Source organism: Chinchilla lanigera, unplaced genomic scaffold, assembly GCF_000276665.1.
Source record: "Chinchilla lanigera isolate Chin_1 unplaced genomic scaffold, ChiLan1.0 scaffold00019, whole genome shotgun sequence".
Lineage (NCBI taxonomy): Eukaryota > Metazoa > Chordata > Mammalia > Rodentia > Chinchillidae > Chinchilla > Chinchilla lanigera.
Window position 1 is genome coordinate 1,529,058 of NW_004955420.1, and position 17,762 is coordinate 1,546,819.

Sequence of the window (17,762 nt, forward strand, 5' to 3'; positions counted from 1 at the left end):
CGGCCCAGGTCATTGCTCCAAGCATTATCTAAATCACCAACACAGGAGTGTACATGTAATGGGACAATACACAGACACATGTCTAAAACAGCAAGAAGTGGTTAGCAGACTTCGACTAAAGATATTTTATTTTTCCAATGTGTTCCTTGTAATGTATCCTACTGTGAATTTAATCTACTATTCTCAGACAGAAATTACCAAACCACAATGCATAACCTTCCTTCCTTTCACTAGCTTACTTCATTTCACTTACTAGTGGGAATCTCATCAGAAGTCAGAGCAGCCCACTTTAAACCTTATTTATGCTGTTTAAACTTTAGCATCTCTAAGGACCACAGTCATGGTCAGCATTCAGTCCTTAGTGATCAGAACTGCAGAAGCATAAAGTACAGATATAACCCAATCCGAACATCAGCTGAACCAAAACACAAACACAATTCAGTGGAATCCCAAACTCTAACTTTCCCATCATTGCATAGGTTTGTAAAGCATAGCTAGCATTAACTTTCAAATGCATACTTTTCTCATGATCTGTCCTGGATATGAGTGCATTTATGTCCAGATCATAATCAGAGAGAGTATTTAATGGGATAATGTTGCAAGCACTTTGAAGATATAAAGTGCTCTATAAATGCTAAATATTATTATTATTATTATTATTATTATTTAAATACACTTTTCAATTACTGCTTACAACCAACCTATCCCACCCACCATCTTTCTATAATTTGATTACAGGCAACTAAAAAAATACCTAGAGGTTAAAATGAAGAAACCATGTCCATGAGAAGCTCTGGATTTCCAACCTAGGCATAAATAATTTATAGGCACTTTAAATGTAGGATTAGGTTATAAAATCTGTAAATCAAGGCAATTGGCTTCCACAAGACTGGCAACCATAAAGTTGTGTCAATTTTAATAGTTTCTTACTTATAAACCAAGTGGAAAGTAGACTGTACTCTAAAATGCAGAGTTCATTACTCTTTTGGTTCCTGGCTCCACTTTTTATTGTCTTCACTGTAGTCTTACAATATCTATAACCACACAAAAAAAGTTAAATTGTGACTCAAAATTTTGACTTTCATAATTAGCTGGCAGACAAAGGCTTGAGAATGGGTCTCTGCTGTGTGGTAGCTTCTGGCCCATCTTGCCATTTTCACAGCTAAGCACAAATTCAATGGTCTCCAATTCTTATAAAATAGAAACCTCTGAGCTTGACTCCATGCATCTTCCAAGCACAATTGCTAGATAACTTTCCAAAAACATGACAGATTAAATGTAAACACATCGCACAAGGATACCTGTATTAATCATAAAACAGTTCCTAAATTATGTTTTTAGGTTTTCAGGCAATAAAAATAATTACCACATTGTAAACTGACCTTGATACTTTAATAATAATATCACAAGGAAACTAATCAGAGGGAAGAATTTGTGCCCAATAACAATGGGGAACCCAGAGTGATAACACATCAGGTAATTCTGATGTCATGACAAGATCCATGAGTCAAGTGATGGTCCTGTGAATCCCTAGGGGCATGTCATCCACTTGGCCATTTAGTTGTTCTCAGACCTTCTTTTGGTAAATTAATTGATTTTTCAAAACCATATTGTTCATCTCTAAATGATACACAGCTATCTCACAAGAAATTGGAAAATAATTTGGCACTATCGAGAACTTTAGAGACCATTTAACACTTCCATTCTAAATTTCAGATCTAGGAAGCTAAGTAAAAAGATGCACAAAATGACTTGTGTATGAGAATGTTTATTGAAGCACTATTTATAAGAGCTGAAAAGCTGGAAATAACCTCTATCTTCATCAACAGGAATTGTTTAAATATATTATGATATATTTCTCCAATAAAATGTGAAGCAATCTAAAAACATATTAGAAATTTGAACAGAGTATTTTATTACATATTAAATGTTTTAGGCAAAATATTGTGCACATGTATTTTTAAAATGTATACTGAAATGTCCACAAATGAAATGATACAATGTGTAAAAAATACTATGTTCTAATAAGTGGGTAGTAGTATAATACAAACAAGACTGCTCATAAAGGATAATCGTAAGGTGGGGGGATCATTACACTATTCTTCCTACTTTTGAGGAACAACTTTACTAAGATTAATTTGTATTGCATAAAATTCACTTTTGATGTGTGCAAGTGATTGATAGTATATTCTCAGAGTAGTGCAACAATCCAAATAATCTAATCTTAGGGTATTAGTAGTCATCCCTTCTCCCTCTCTCCACCAGCCCCACACCTACTAAACTACTTTAAGTCTATATGGATTTGCCCATTCTGGACACTTCTTGTAAATGGAATTATACAACAACTAGAAATTTGTGTTTGGCTTCTTTAACCTATTACTATGTTCATTCATGTTGTAGTGCTTATCAGCACTTTCTTTTATTATGAATAAAATTCTATTATATGGATAAACTGTATTTCATCTATTCATTCATCAATTGATGGAATGCTTTTGTTGTTTCCTCTTTGGGCCTACCATGAGGAGGTAGGCCCAAAACAAAACGTTCATAAACAAGTTTTTTTGTATTTCTATTGATTTCTCCTTGCATATGTATCTAGAAATGGAATTGCTGTGTCATATCATAACTCTACTCCTATCAGTAATGTAGGAGTGTTTCAAGAGTCTGCCTACTTTTATGTAGGCTTAAAATTCCCTATGATAAAGAGTTTTAAAATTTATGTCATAGAAAAACATTAATAGCATGAAGAGAAACTGAATATTGAGTTTATAAAACAGGTAGCAGATAATACGTACAATACAATCTTAATTTTTTAAAGCTATGTAACAGCATATAAGAAAAGACTACTACCCATATACCAGAACATATGCAATAATTACCATAAGAATCCTACATTTGGGTGATAATGGGAACTCTTTTTCCTTTTTTCCATTTTTCAAATTTTCTCCAATAACCATGTGCCACTTTCAAAATAAGAGAAGGAAAAGAAAAGGCTTTTTTCCTAACTAAACAATTTTTCAGCAGTTCAGCAGTCTTTGCCCCTGTTTTGTGTGCATGTTCTAGGCCCTGAGACTCAGGGGTCATCCTGGTTACTTGTTCTTTAGATGTGGCACATATTTCAAGCTCCTACAGTTTTGGCTCCCTCAGCAAGCAAAATCTTAACTTTTTATTTTCTATATTGAAATCATTGCTCCTCATGTATACTGATTAAAGTAACTAGGTCTCTTCTACCACCTAATTAAGCAGATTTAGCTACTTCATAATGGAGCATGGACTATCTAAAACGTGCTCTGTACACACAAGCAACTTGATAACCATCTTTATAGTCACACTTTGTCAGGTTCATTTTTGTTTGGTGTGGATAACTGGTTCACTAAGATGGCTACCAGGTCATCAACCTGACTGAGTGGAAAGCACAATGGGACCCAGCTCTTCCTTCAACAAAACAAGGAGCTTTACTAAGCCCCAGGTTCTACCTATGTAAGAGGTAAGCTGGATCACTAAGCACTAGACAGACAGATGGATACACATATGGACAGCTAGATAAGCAAACAAAAACCCCTTTTTGGTTTTCATTTTACCCTTTCCTTGTTTAATGGTTCAATGGTTTCAGTTTTTGGAGGTGTAGGTATAATAAATACAATGGCACCTCAGCTCATGAACTCCATTGTTTCCACAATTCTGGTCACAGACCAAGTTGGATGAGAACCAGATCAAATTCAGTGGTTAGGTTCATTGTCGACCTTATGGGGAAATTTGATCTGGTTCTCGTCCAGTTTTGTTTACAACTAAAATAGTGGAGATTATTGACTTCATGAACCAAGGTACCACTTACGATCTCTACATAATTTTGTTCATATAAATGTTATTTATCTAATATTTATCACAGGCCAGCTAAAATGCTAAATGCCAGGAATAATGGAAAACATGCGGGTGAGATTCTTATTCTCACAAAGTTGTGGTTTCCAATAAAAGAAAGCAGATTTTTAGAAATTCATATACCTGTAAAGACAATAAAACACTGGGTTGGAAGGCTACAAGTTGGAAGTTATTTTGGAAATATTAAACTACCCTAAATAGAAGTAAGCCTCCACCAGGGCCGCAAGGACTCCTGCATTCTTTACTAAGGTCCTTATGTAGTTCACACCCACACTGAATAGGGCTGACCAACAGGATGCAACAGACATCACGGTGTGTGATTTCCAAGGCTAGATCACAAAAGACTCTGCTGCTTGTGCCTTGCTCTCTTAGACTGCTCTACCTGGACAAAGCTAGCATTATGTCATGAGGATATTCAAGTAGCTCATAGAAGACTTCCTGCTACCAGCAAACACCACATGAGTCAACCATTTTGAAAAGAAATTACCCCACGGGGTAATTTCCATGGGGGTGCCTCAGAAGGCAACTGACCTTCTCAATATCTTGCTGCAATCTCAGGAGAGACCTCATGCCAAAACCACCCAGGGGAGCCACTTCTGAATTCCCAACCCACAGAAACTACAAGAACTATAATAAAAGTGTTGCTCTAAGCCACTAAGTTTGGGGATAATGTTTTAAATGCAGTAATAGATAAGTAATAATACAGACAGCATCTGATTTAAAACCAAATAATAAAATGGAACCCTCCATGTAAAAATCTGATGAGAAGGTTTTTTTACATAGGGTTCTACAGGAAAGAGTTTTTCATATCTACAAAAGATCAATGTGGCTAGACTGAAATTGGTGAAGAATGGCCTAGCACTACATAGAAAGTTAAATATGAAAAACCCAAAATATAACTAAATTAAAGAGTATAATAAAGGAGAGGTTGTAGGAAACAGTGAATCAGACTTTTGCAGATGGGGAAAAGAACCCAGGGAAGGAAAAAGGGTAAGGGGGTGTGTGAAGAGACCAAAATGATCAAGATATGACACTGTACATACATGTATCAGTTCTCCCAAGGGAATGTAATTATTACGCCTCACAAACATACAGTAGAAAAAGAATCTCAGACTGTTTTCTCAGGCCAACCATGAGTGTAGAAAGCATGCCAGTGTTTTTTAGAGCTCAGCCCTAACACCTGGCATCACCAATAAACATCTGCTGAATGACTAAGTACAAGAAAAAATGAATGATGAATGAATGCTGGATGCTATGTGCATTTCTTCATTTCACACAATCATAGAATGCCAGATTGCATCAGATTTACTTTGCACCCAGATATTACTTCTACTACACTAACCAAACAAATGCTAGTCTTGCAGAAATAATGTACCGTTAAAGGCTACAATTCTTCAGCTTACTCCATACTGCCAAAGGCCTAACTTCACTGACTATAAAGACAGCAATTGAAAATCTACCCTGGCTATGCAGCAGTAGTACTACAAGGTAGTACCCAGGACAACCCACCATCAGCTCTTTAGTTCCATTATTCCATCTTTAAAACCTGAAGCTAGAATAGGACTAAATCATAGAATCATAAATCAGAACCTAAAGGTTGAGAAAAAACTCACCTGACAATGGAGAAAGGCTATTACTTTTCAATGGTAATTTCTACCTCACTGAGGTGTTTCCTTTGTGATATCTTAGTGTCTCCAAAACTTAGACCAAGACTCTATGGCTATTTAAATATCACTAGTCCTCTCTCTAGTTCTTTTACATACCCCAGGGTTTATTACAGAAGAACAACAGTGTTGCAAGTCATTTTCAAGCATTTTCTAGCCTGGTCACTCTGAGTTCGAACTCCCACATGGTGCACCTCCACTGGACCTCACTATCTTCCCAGTGCTCTCCACTCACTGCCAGCCCATGAAGATAAAAATTCAACATCATCTTCCAGGGGGAAGTTGAACAAGCACAACCCTTCCTACACCTTATTACTATTTAAGAAAAATAGTCACCATAAACAGGTGAGGATATTTAAAATAGTAAAATATCCTCTACACACACACACACACACACACACACACACACACACACACACACACAAAACTGGCCTTGGGATTCTAACCCACAGCATTTTTTTTTTTTTTTTGAGAGGGTCTTGCTATGCAGTTCAGGCTGGCCTTGAGCTCACTTTGTAGCCCAGGCTGGTCTCGAACTCACAACAATCTTCTTCCCTCAGCCTCCCGAGTGCTGGGTTTACAGGCATGTACCACCACACCTGGTTTAACCCACAGCATTTAAAATCTCTCAAAATTTAGAATATAGAGGAAATGGAGACAATTTTCCATGGTATAGAAATTTCAATTTCATCCCTACTCAGGCCTGGGCATTAAATTCTAATAACTGGTGCCCCTGAGACCGTATTCTTATAATTGGCAGCCGCTGGAGTTATACCCTACATAAAAGATGTCCCATGGAGTCACGCAACATAGGATATAATGGAATTCATGTTCCCTGAAATTGTGCAACTGTCAGGACTGCCCCACTTCTTTGGGCTTTCTATACCCTTTCTAGGCAGCACCATGTAGGTCCTACCAAAGGGGCTGTACATTATGTACTTTGTCAGTTCAATGTTTACTTACTTGTATTTTTATACCAGTGAGGATCTTAAGAAACTCAAATGTACACACTGCCTTTACAAAGCTTATTGTCTAGTCAGGAATACAATTCGTGACAGAAAGTTAAGAGTATTATGAAGGAGTGAGGGAGACCTTCTACCTGAGAGAAGTTAAGGACCGTTGTGTGGAAAGGATAGCATGTGAATATTCATTGTTAGGGCAGTAGGTGTACAGGAGAAGAAGGCAGGGTGTCCTTAAAAAGCATCCACCAGAAGGCACTGCCTATGGCAGTAGCACAGTGGTCATGAAAACCATAGAGTTTGGTGGGAGACCGAACCGAATGATACTGGTCTTGACACCATGCTAAGGTACAGTCTTCAGTCTGTACTAAGTCTTTGGTCTATGCTAAAGTACAGTCTTTGGAGGAGAAAGGCAATGCCTTAAAATATATGTGAATAGACTGGAACAGTGCTTTAGGAAGGCTAACGTGGCTAGAGTATACAAAAAAGATTGGTCGGGGGCTAGAGATGGAGGCACTGGAGGTGGGTCTCGTCATAAGCGCTGCCTAGGAGAGCAACCACAGGAGCGTATACAAGAGTGCAGACAAGAGGACCCGTGCAATAAATACTAAGGAATGCTTTTTATGCTTGGGGTGAAATAAAATGTGTTTTCAGATTTTAGGGGGCACCCTTCTCAGAACCACTGAAGTTAGTCTGGGTATGTAAAAAGAAATGGATGGATCATCTTTCTGCAGTGGGAAATAGATTTCCAACCACAATGGGAGAAATTACAAACAATTCATACAACATTTTCTACTTCAGTCCTCCCTCTCTCTTCACTAGGAACCTATTATATGAGAAAAAAAACATTTCATTCAAAAAATACCATGGAGATTTTCTCAGAATTCTCAGCACACTGCTAAAAACTAGCTTAGGCCCTCTTCTCAGAAAGCTACTTCCTCACAGGATGGAAGAAACAATTTGACATAAAACATCTTTCAGACTCAATCTATCCCAAACTCTATCAGAAACAGAATCAGAGACTGGTTGTGCTTGGCTGGGCATAGTGGCCAAGATTCAATTACAGCAGCCCCAGGCCGGGTGAATGTGAGAACGACTGACATTGGAAGAAGGAATGGTGTTGAAATGAGAAAGGCATGGAAGATTAATTCTAGAACAATATGGAAAAAGGGCCAACCAGCTAGACTCACAATTACAAGATTGCAAAGGGCCACACAGATAAGGGGAGAAATGTGATATTTCCATGAAGGAAAAGCATTGGGTATTCTTTCATTGACAAAATATCCCATGACCTCCTAAGCAGATAATTATGAAAACAGCAAACTCTATGACTTATATTAGCTTTTGTACTAAAGATTACTCTAGTTAATGATGAATACTAAAAATACTTACGCATATTTCTCTAATGTTCTGATAACTACTTTACAATAACGTGATGCCATTGCAAAGAAAACACCTATTTAATATTTCTGAAAAACAGCAAATGCTTCTAATGAAAAAACTGCCTGCTCTTGTCATCTTAAGGTACTGTGGACAATGCAAGCAACTTTAATAAAATCCCATTTTACACAAAACTTAATTAAATGTCCTGGGATAATGAATGAATCATGTTTCAAGATTTCTTTAAGACCTATGAGACCACTGACCAGGTTTTAAGTACTGGGCTACTCATATATCATTTTAAGTGTTCACCCCACCTTGCAAGTAAACAAAAGAAAATTTTTGAAAAGGCACAGGCAGGTGGGCGTGGTGGTGCACACCTGTAACCCCAGCACTTGGAGGCTGAGGCAGGAGGACTGTCTTGAGTTTGAGGCCAGCCTGGGCTACAAAATGAGTTCAAGCCTTGTTGAACTATATAGCAAGAACCTGCCTCAAAAAAGAAAAAAGACACAGGCATAATAAATGTGTTTGCATTTGAATAATGGATCATCCATAAAGAGAAAGAAGTTTTTTGAAAAGAAGAAAGAAAGATAGAAAAGATGGTCTTAATAAATAAAGCTGATAGCTGATACTAATTTAGAAATACAGTCATCTCCAAAAAGCTTCTGGGCTGAGCTTACCTCATATGTAGCAAATGCTGATACTGGAGCAAAGCTCAAATGAGGACATCAGAGAAACATATAAGGTCATACTGGCACATATAAGGGAAGAGGCAGCTAAGGTCTGTTGCGATGCTCCTAAAGAGAAGCACTTTTGGTATCTTTTTCTCAGGATCATTTTCTACCAGGTGCAATCACTGGGGTCAAAGAGTGGCATCAAGTTTCCCAGAAAATTCTATTTAATCATAGAATTGCATATTTGTGTGGAGTCTTATGATTTTGAAAGCATTCCCATCAATATTTTATTTGGTTTTAAAGTAGTCAAGCAGTTGTGTGTGACCATTCCCATTATTATGTTAATTATTGTTGAATGACTGGTGACTCCAGGTACAGAACCAATAAGACACAGACATAGGCAGAACCTAGAGGCCAGTCCTCATTCTACTTCATTTATTTAGGTACTCATTCATAAATTCATTCATTCATTCATTCATTCATTCATTCATTCAACTAATGGGGCCTTTGACTCAAAGATGAGTCTGTGGACCCTCAATAAGCCCGTAGTCTCTAATGAAGAGCAGAAAGAAAATCTCATACGAATAATAACAAAAGCATGAAAAGTGTAGCTAAGATATGTGTGCAAGGCTTCCAGTGAGGTCAATTCTTTCATCTGGGTTCTGATGAAAAAAGAAATCACCAGGCCTGAAACATAGTAAGTGGTAAGGGGAAAGAAAAGCAAGCAACATAGGTCATCTAATTTTGTTCAAGTAGAAAAGTATGTCTGAGTCCTGGCAGCAGCTGAGAGTATAAGGTCAGCAGTGGCCAAATCCTGGCCATGAATGCTTTAACCTGTGAGTCAAACTAAGGACAGGTTCATAAATACACTTATCTCCAAAAAGCTTTCTGGACTGAGCTCACGTTGTGTACAACAAAGCACCCTGGTGGCAAGTTTCATCTTTTAATGCTGTGATGTCTTGAAACAGGAATGACTCAAGCCCCAGGTTTGAATGAGTAAATTGTTTGCTGTAGCTGATGTGTATATACACACATTTTCATACACCCACATGGATAGAGTTTATATCCATAATACTATATATAATATCCATGTCCACATAGATTACACAAAATACGCACAGACTCCATAAACCTTACATGCAGAGACATCTAAATGATGTGTATGTCTAGACAGACCCTTGGGATATGTTCAGATGGAGACGGGTTACTGAGAAAGGCTACAGAGCAGGACAAACATCTGTCCTATGTGCTTCAGACACCTTTTGCCTGCAAAGGAGCCAACAAATGAGGCTGGACCAGATGAATTCCAAAGGTGTCTGAAAGCTCTGTTGTCTGCCCTACCAGCTTATTTGCATGAAGCAGTTTCCCCATCCTTGATAAATAAAATTCTGTAGCCCTGGTGAAATTATTACTCTCTGGCATTTTTGTACTCAAGCAGAAAATGTGTTATTGATTTCTGATTCAACCATAGAAAATGTGACTTACAGAAAAGAGCACCGCATGAGGAGTTAGTAGACTTGTATTCACTCCCCAAACCACTATTACCACCCCCAACTCCTCCTTCTACTCCCACCACTGCTACCCACACTAGAGCTGTTGACCTTGGGCAACAGACTTGACTTCTCTGGGCTTCGGCTTCCCATGTGTTAAATAAGAGGATGGCTGAGCATCCTGCCAGTCTTTCCAGCTCTAAATCTATAAAACCATCCCCAACCCCAAGATATGTTTCTGTTCATGAGCTCTCAAAATTAGGACTAAAACTGATTCTGAGTATTTCCCACCAAAGAAGATCCCATTTCATTTCATTTTTAAAAATCAACTAAATCTTGCATAATTTAAATGATAAGCACTGTCACTGGTTGCTCTAGTTTAAATAATGCATTGTTCCTATTTAGAGAAAATTTAGACTGGGTCCAGTCTGGGATCACTGGTTGAGAACAATAAGCCCCTAAAGTGAGAAAGATAAAGGCTTCTCCACACAGGATCTGCTTTTAATGCACCGAACTCAGGATTTACCCCTGAAAAGCATTGCTTGTGTGCCTTAAAGAGCCACTGAAACAGCAAGGGACTGGAAGGGCTGCAGCCAGTTCTCCTAGAAGCCACTGACCTTGGCTGCATTTCAGGGGTCAGGAATTCCCCAAGAGGCGCTCAGCAGGAGGTTTCCCTAAGGGCTTAGGAACAAATGAGACTTTTTATCTCAATGAGCCCACCTCTCCAAATTTGGGGAGCCAGAGATGATCTGACCCCTGATTTGTAGAGCTCTCCTCCTGGCCTTTGGAGCCATTCCGGCCTGCCCACCTCACCCACCACAAGGCTGATAGAAGATCCCTATTCCCATGGGATGCAACTGTCTCCACATGTACATTTAATCTTCCAGCCAGCATTTCCCCAAGCACTCCAAATAGCTGTTGTGCGTGCGGGAGCACACACACACACACACACACACACACACACACACACACACACACACACCCAGTCTTTGTACTCATCAGGGTAGACAGAGAACTAAGTGAGCAGTCCAGGCCACAAAGAGCAATCTCACTTAATCATGTAAAGATATCTTTCCCAAATACAGATTGTTGGAGCACGCGTCTCCCTCAGCGTGAACCGCATGGAAGGTGGGCCTGGAGAGCCCCCGTGGTTGCACACAAGCCTGCAGGTACTGTGCATGGCATCTCAAGAAACCTTCTCCAGGAAAAAAGCCACAAGACACAAGTCCCAGCCCAACTTAAAATCACAGCGGAGAGCTTTCCATCAGAGGAGCACTGTCAAGATCCCGGCTCAGGGAAATCACCACAAGCCTAGCCCATTGTTCAGACCCCTTCCCCTTGGCCACTCCCCTCCTCCCCAACTCTGCCCATCCACCTGATTAACCCACCGGCAGCAACTCCCAGTGCAGAAAGTAGGGCAAATGAACACAGTCAGTAAAGCAGGAAGCCAGACACGGGGCCAAAGCACCCGCCCTGTTACCAGCCCCCACCTCCAGCGGTCCAGAGCATAGCGGACTGTGGATGTGGCGTGCTGGGAATCAGGGAAACAGGCAGCTTACTGTAATAACGCACGGATGAGCTTTGGCTGGCCAGCTATAGACAGCCTGTGTCAAATGGCACCCTGTTCTATCTCAGCTCCGGTACTGCCTTGCAGAAATCTCACCTCGTGGGCCCACAGATTAAAGGCAAGGGAAAAGGGGTAAGGAAAAGAGGCTTACTGAGACTAAAGAAAAAAGTAGCACTTTGATCAAAGAGCTAGCTCTTCAGAATATCTGTGGAGAAAAAAGGCAATGTCAGGAGAAGCATTGGAGATTCAGGTAAATGGCCTCAAGATTCAGCAGCAGTCTAACAAGGCATCCCTCAGGAGAGCTAGTGAACTTCCACCCATATCGCCAGCCTCTGTGTCGAGAGCCACCCCATGCACCAGTATACACTTGCTTTTTATTTTATTTTATTTTATTTTATTTTATTTTATTGTTTCACGAGTGAAGTCGTCCTCAGATTGATGTTCAGTGTTTCTCAGATCTCCCATGCTGCCGCCACCACCCTTCACCCCCCCTTCCTGGCCGGCAGTATCTAATTAAAATAGCAAGAAAGCTCTATCCCTTCCCAGAAGGAGTGTTTTTGAGACAGGGGGTCGGGGGTGGAAACGTTGAGGCTGCATAGGGATTCCGGATATGCTGATCTCAAAACAACAGCAAAATGGATTCTATATCAGTGATGTCTTAGTCAATACTGTGAAAGGCGTCTGAGGTAATTCACGTGAAGGTACATGAGAAACGGTGAGGCTGGGGGAAGGGAGGTGCTCTACAAAGGACTGGCCACTGACACGGGAAACACACACACACACTCACACACGCACACGCGCACACGCGCACACATATACACTCCGGGGAGTTCCGGTCTGACTGGGGAAAAGCTGCAAACACATCCCTTTCACCTGCCTAAGTTCAGCCATAAAACTGAAATGTCACCACCACAAAGTCAGAAATCACAAGGCAGGGCTGAGTTAAAACCATAAATAAAGGCGGCATTTAGGGAGCCCTTAGCGCAAGGTAGAAAACGGGGAGGGGGAGAGTTGCCTTCCAGAAGACCAGCAGAGCCACAACTGCCCGCTGCGGAAGGGCAGGCTCGGTTCGCGCGGAGAGCCGGGCTCACGATGTCATCTTGCAGGTAGCTGGAAAACGTGTGGGGTCACTGCCTTTATTCATGCAGGGATTCTTTTTTCTTTTCTTTTTTTTGCATAAAGGGACAGTCGGCTTTCACGCCTTGGGCACGAGACGACTGCCCGGGGCGTACACACACACATACACACACGCACACGCGCTCGCGCGCTCACACACACACACACACACACACACACATACACAGGAACCTTTTATTTTAATGCTCTTACACCGATCTAAGAGGAAACTGGCATAATAAGCTCCACGAGCACTCGGAGACCAAAGAAGTACGAAGCACAGCGCCCGCCGCGAGGGCTCCGCGCACAGAACCCCAGCAGCCCTCGAATCCGAACCCGAACGCAGGTTCCCTCCCGGGTGCATTCCACGCTGCTGCCCACCAATGCCAGCGCCAGCCCCAGCCCCAGCCCCAGTCCACACACCGAGCCCGTTCACCCTGACCCAGACCCCTGGAAAGAAATCAGAAAGCATGCTCTGCTCACCCTCAGAGCCGAGAGATCGATTTCATCCAGGCTGCGAGCAGGGGAGTCGCTCGCCATGTCTACTTCTTCGCCGGAGAAATGGACCAAAACCACCCCGAAGCTTCTCCCTCGGAAATTCCACCTTGGTCTATTTCACGCGCGTCCTCCTCATGCGGGTGTAGCGTCAGCGGCCCGGGGCCCAGCCTCCCCCGCCCACCCCAGCCCCACAGAGCGGGAGCTCGATCCTCCTCGCGTCGGTCCGCTGGGTCCGGGAGCCCAACGTGAGCGGATCTCCAAGCCCGGAGCCGCGGTGCGTGTGGGCCGCGCGCCCCGATCGGCTAAGGGCGCTGGGGCTGCGTGGGTGTATTTAAATGGGACATGCTTCTTTGCTTGTGCGTGGATGGCGGCTGCATTGGCTGTTATAATGAGACACATCAACTCCTCCACTCAGCTGGAGGGGTGGGGGTGGAGAGCCGCACAGAGCTGTCTATCACCGCTTCCTGGGAGGAGTAAAAGGGGGGAGGCGGAGGAGGCGTGGTCTCTCACCCGGGAGAGGCCGCGCTTCCTGACCCGGTCCTGCACCAGCCCCGATGGGGGAGGGGTGCGCACCCTTTTCGCCCTGGCTTTTGCGGGCTACTCGGCCTGGATCCCAAGAGCTGTTCCTCAACCTTGGCATGCTTAGTCGCAGGGACCCAAGCTGTATTTTGGTGTATCCAATTTGTGCACTGCAGCAAAATGGCCTTTCAGTCGCGTCTGGGGGTTTCTAGGCGGGGTTCAACAGCTCCAGAGCTGGAAAAGGAAAGCCAGAAGGGGAGAAAATATCAGGGACGCCCTCCCACCCCCATTAATTATTTGTGCGGCTGGAGTAAGGCGGGTTGGTGCAACCGGTGCATATAAGGACTTGTGTGCTGGGAAGAGGATCCGCCTCCGGGTGCGAAGCGAGTGGGGGAGAAGCGCACAGGCACCGTGCGGGAAGCCTAGCGTTTCTGCGACCTGCAGAGGGGAAGGGTCGGGTCCTTAAAGGCAGCTGGGGATCCTGGACAGTGGGTTCTGGACGCCCGCCACTCGCCGCTTCGGGGCTGGGAAGGTTTGCCAGATGGGGAAAGCTAAGAGACTTGAGCTCGATCTTGACATCGCCACACCCAGGAATCACACCCAGGACTCTCGTGCTGCAATTCCCCACGGAAATGACCGAATTGGAACAAGATTCTTGTCCTCTGGGTGCAGTAGCTGGAATGCTTCAGGTAACCCCAAAGCTGACGCCGGGTAAGGCGAAGCGCGCCTCCTCAGGACCCAGCATTTCCGCGCTGACCTATCCAGATTGATGCAGAAAGTTTCGCTGGCGGGTAAGTCGTAGCGTGGAAGGTAGACACGTGAGAGCGATTTCACTGTATCGCTTTCTCATTTAAAGACTGGATACCTCACCGAGGTAAACATGACATTCTGTAATCAAGAGAGTGAAGTCACTTCCTTCAACCTCCCCCGGGCAGCCCTTCCTCTCCAGCCTTGGATATGCGAAGTGCTTCAGAAGAAAGCGCTAAAACTGAACTACAGTATTTCCCTTCAAAACAGCAGTGACTCTGAAAGCATTCTTTGCACCTCTGTTAAGAGAATTTACGTTTGGCTGAGTGCACTGAGGATTTTTTTAATCATGTGCCGTGGAGATGAGCTTCAGAATAAGGCTTTTGAATGGATGAACGGAAGTCAGGTGCAGTTGAGGACATTAGAGCACTTTTACACAGCGGGCGTTCGGAGTTTGCTGTGCTGTTTATTCATAATGTTATATTTATTCATATGACTTGTGGACCATGCATCGCAAAACTTGAAAACTGTCCCAGCATCTCACCAGTAGCAACAGTTCGGGAACTTCTGACTTTAAACGTCATGTGTCAAACGCTCAACCGTTTTACATTTAAAATGATGTATTTGAAAATTTGTATTTTCACTTTCCAATGAAATCACCCAGCTCAGTGTAATAAGTACTGTGCAGTAAGCCATGATGTTGGAAAAACTAACATTTGCCATAATTACCATTTTCACCCCCCCTGTGTTCTCCTTTGCTTACCCTACATCTAGACAATTGGTGAACATATTGCCTCAGTGTGAAAGAAAATAATTTCAGGTATTGAAACTCCCAAACACTTATTTTTAAAACTTTCAACGTGTAAATGTGAACTTTTTTGTTTTGTGTTGTGTTGTTTTTCCAACTGAGAGCTTTCATTTTATATGCCAGACTTTATCTGAAGCATCACAAAATGATCTGTTTTTTTCCACGTTAGTACCCTGTTAGGGCAATGAAGATATCGTGATACTGGCTCTAGATTTAAGAGAAGATTAGGGAATTATAAATGCCTACTGATCTAGGTACTAAGACGAGAAGGGCTTTCTCAGAGCCTGAGAAGACCGAGGGAAAAACTGGGCATGGAAAGGGTGCTGGCTACAGAAGTACTACAAAATAAAGGGTTTGCATAGGAAATGCACCTCCAACTAGTGAGGAAGTGAGGAGGCGGAAACTCCAAGCGGTTTGTACTGGGGGCGGTGAAGTAATGATGGTGACTTTTAGGACTAGGGAGGAAAGCAGAGGTCAGGTCAGGTAGAGGTCTGCATGCCTCTTCCTTTAGGTCAAGCATACACCAAGTTTCAGCTGTCCTAGTGCAAACTTCCTAGTCTTTAGCCATTTCTCTGCACGGCCTATAATATATATAATATACTTAACATTTTTCATTAAATTAAGACTTTTCTTTTTTCATAATTTAATTTAAAAGAAAACAAAAATTACTACTGTCAGTGGAAAGCTAGTAACACTTGCTTTAATAAAAGAAACAACTGGAATAAATACAATGGAAAATAAAACAATATTATTAAATTCTAGCTAGCCATCATTGCCTGTTCTGTGCTTCTAGCTTAGGCCTGCTCTTAGGTTTTTAGAAGACAGAATAGAAAATGTCAAAAAAACATTCAAGACTTGGCCAAAGTAAGATTTTCCTCAAGGTCTAACCTGAAGAATTAAGGGAATTGATACCATTTATGTGTAGCTTGAATTCCTGTAGAGCAATGTACTAGGCTCTTTATATCTACAGGAAATATGCAGTAACCCAAAGAAGCATGGAACAAGCAAGAAGAATATGATCAATTTCAAGACAGTGAGAAGGGAGGAGGAGGAGTGGAATGAGAAGGCACAAAGACGCTTCCAATAGTGATACTTTTAAAACATCCCAAGCAAATATTGCTAAATATTTGGAATTGTTACATCTAGAAGGTTCTTTATTGACTATTCACTACAATGTTTTCTGTAGCTCTAGATATTCGAAATACTCTTATCTTTTAAAAATACTTACAAAAGAAAGAATCCCTAAAGCGGTTGTATCACATTCAATGTTATTTAATGTTAAACCTTTGTACCAATGAAAAACAAATTGTAAAATCAGAAAGACTTCCAAAAGCACACACCATACGTCTGTCACCATAAATCCTAGGTGTGGTAGAAAATATATTTTCAAAACTTCGTTAGAGTTCTACAAGATAGACAATAATGGTAGCCCAAAGAGCCAGTGATTTTCCTAGATTATATAAAGCAGGCAAGACTGGCTTACCAGTGTAGCCACAAATTAAAACTGTATAGGGTAAGAGTAGGATAACAATAGCTTCAAGCTGAGAGACTGTGGCTACAAGAGTAGCTACGTTCATTATTGTGACTAAAGAACAGCACTAACTCATTTTTTTATTAATTCAACAGGTATACAGATCTCCTTATGAAAGACTAACACTAGCCCCAGAGATAAAGCCTTGGTACACTAAGTCCCTGTGTTCACAAAGGCAAGCAACAAACTTGAAAGCAAATAATTGATAACTAAGGTCATTGTGTTGATTTGGAGGATGTTTTGCAAGGGGAACAATATAATACAGGACACATAGTTTATAAGATCATTTATAATAGTCATCCAAAGAATCATATACAAAAAAGTGCAGGAAATCTGTCCACACGCTAAGACCAAGGAAACTAGCCAAGGGCCTGGATTCCACGGAAATGTCCTGCATGAATCCAGCTGAAGATCTAGAGCTCATAACAATGCCTCCCACAAGTCCAGCTGGAGGCCCAGAGCCCATACCAATATCTCATGCAGGTCTGTTTCACAGATCTGTGCTGGGAAGGCCCAAAGGTCAGTGGTGGAATCTACAAGTCTGTGCCAGCGGGACGAGGGATCTGCACTGGAGCCAGGAAGCGATGCTCAGAAGAACCAGAGCTCCCCCGAAAGGTACCACAGCCATTCTCAGCAACAGTGAGGACCCAAGCTCTTCTGATAATCAAGATGGCAGAATTCCCATCAGGGAAGCCAGCACAACAAGCTTCTCCTGGAGACTGGCAGTGCACCATCTTCCCCTCCAGAGCCAGGAAGTGATGCTCAAAGTGAGGACCAGAGCTCCCCCAAAGTGAATCAAAGCCATTCTCAGTGCCAACAAGGTCCCAAGCTCCTTGGAGGATGAAAACAGCCAAGCTCATCAGGAAAGCCAGCATGACAAGCTCCTTCAAAACAACCAACAGCTCCTTACAGCTTCTACCAGCTCCCAAC

General features: G+C 42.1%; 1 protein-coding gene across 4 annotated transcripts in view; it reads right to left on the reverse strand.

Annotated features, from left to right (window-relative positions):
* The window catches only part of Tnik (TRAF2 and NCK interacting kinase), a 376,373-nt gene extending 362,718 nt beyond the window's left edge, over positions 1-13,655 (reverse strand). For 3 of the 4 annotated variants that reach the window (XM_005382990.2, XM_005382989.2, XM_005382988.2), the window contains exon 1: positions 13,213-13,654. In XM_005382990.2, coding sequence (XP_005383047.1) covers positions 13,213-13,269 — 57 coding nt within the window. In that variant the 5' untranslated portion in view covers positions 13,270-13,654. Of the gene's footprint in view, positions 1-13,212 lie in introns of all 4 variants that reach the window. The other variant, XM_005382987.2, reaches the window with a different exon arrangement.
* Between the last annotated feature and the right edge of the window lie 4,107 nt (positions 13,656-17,762).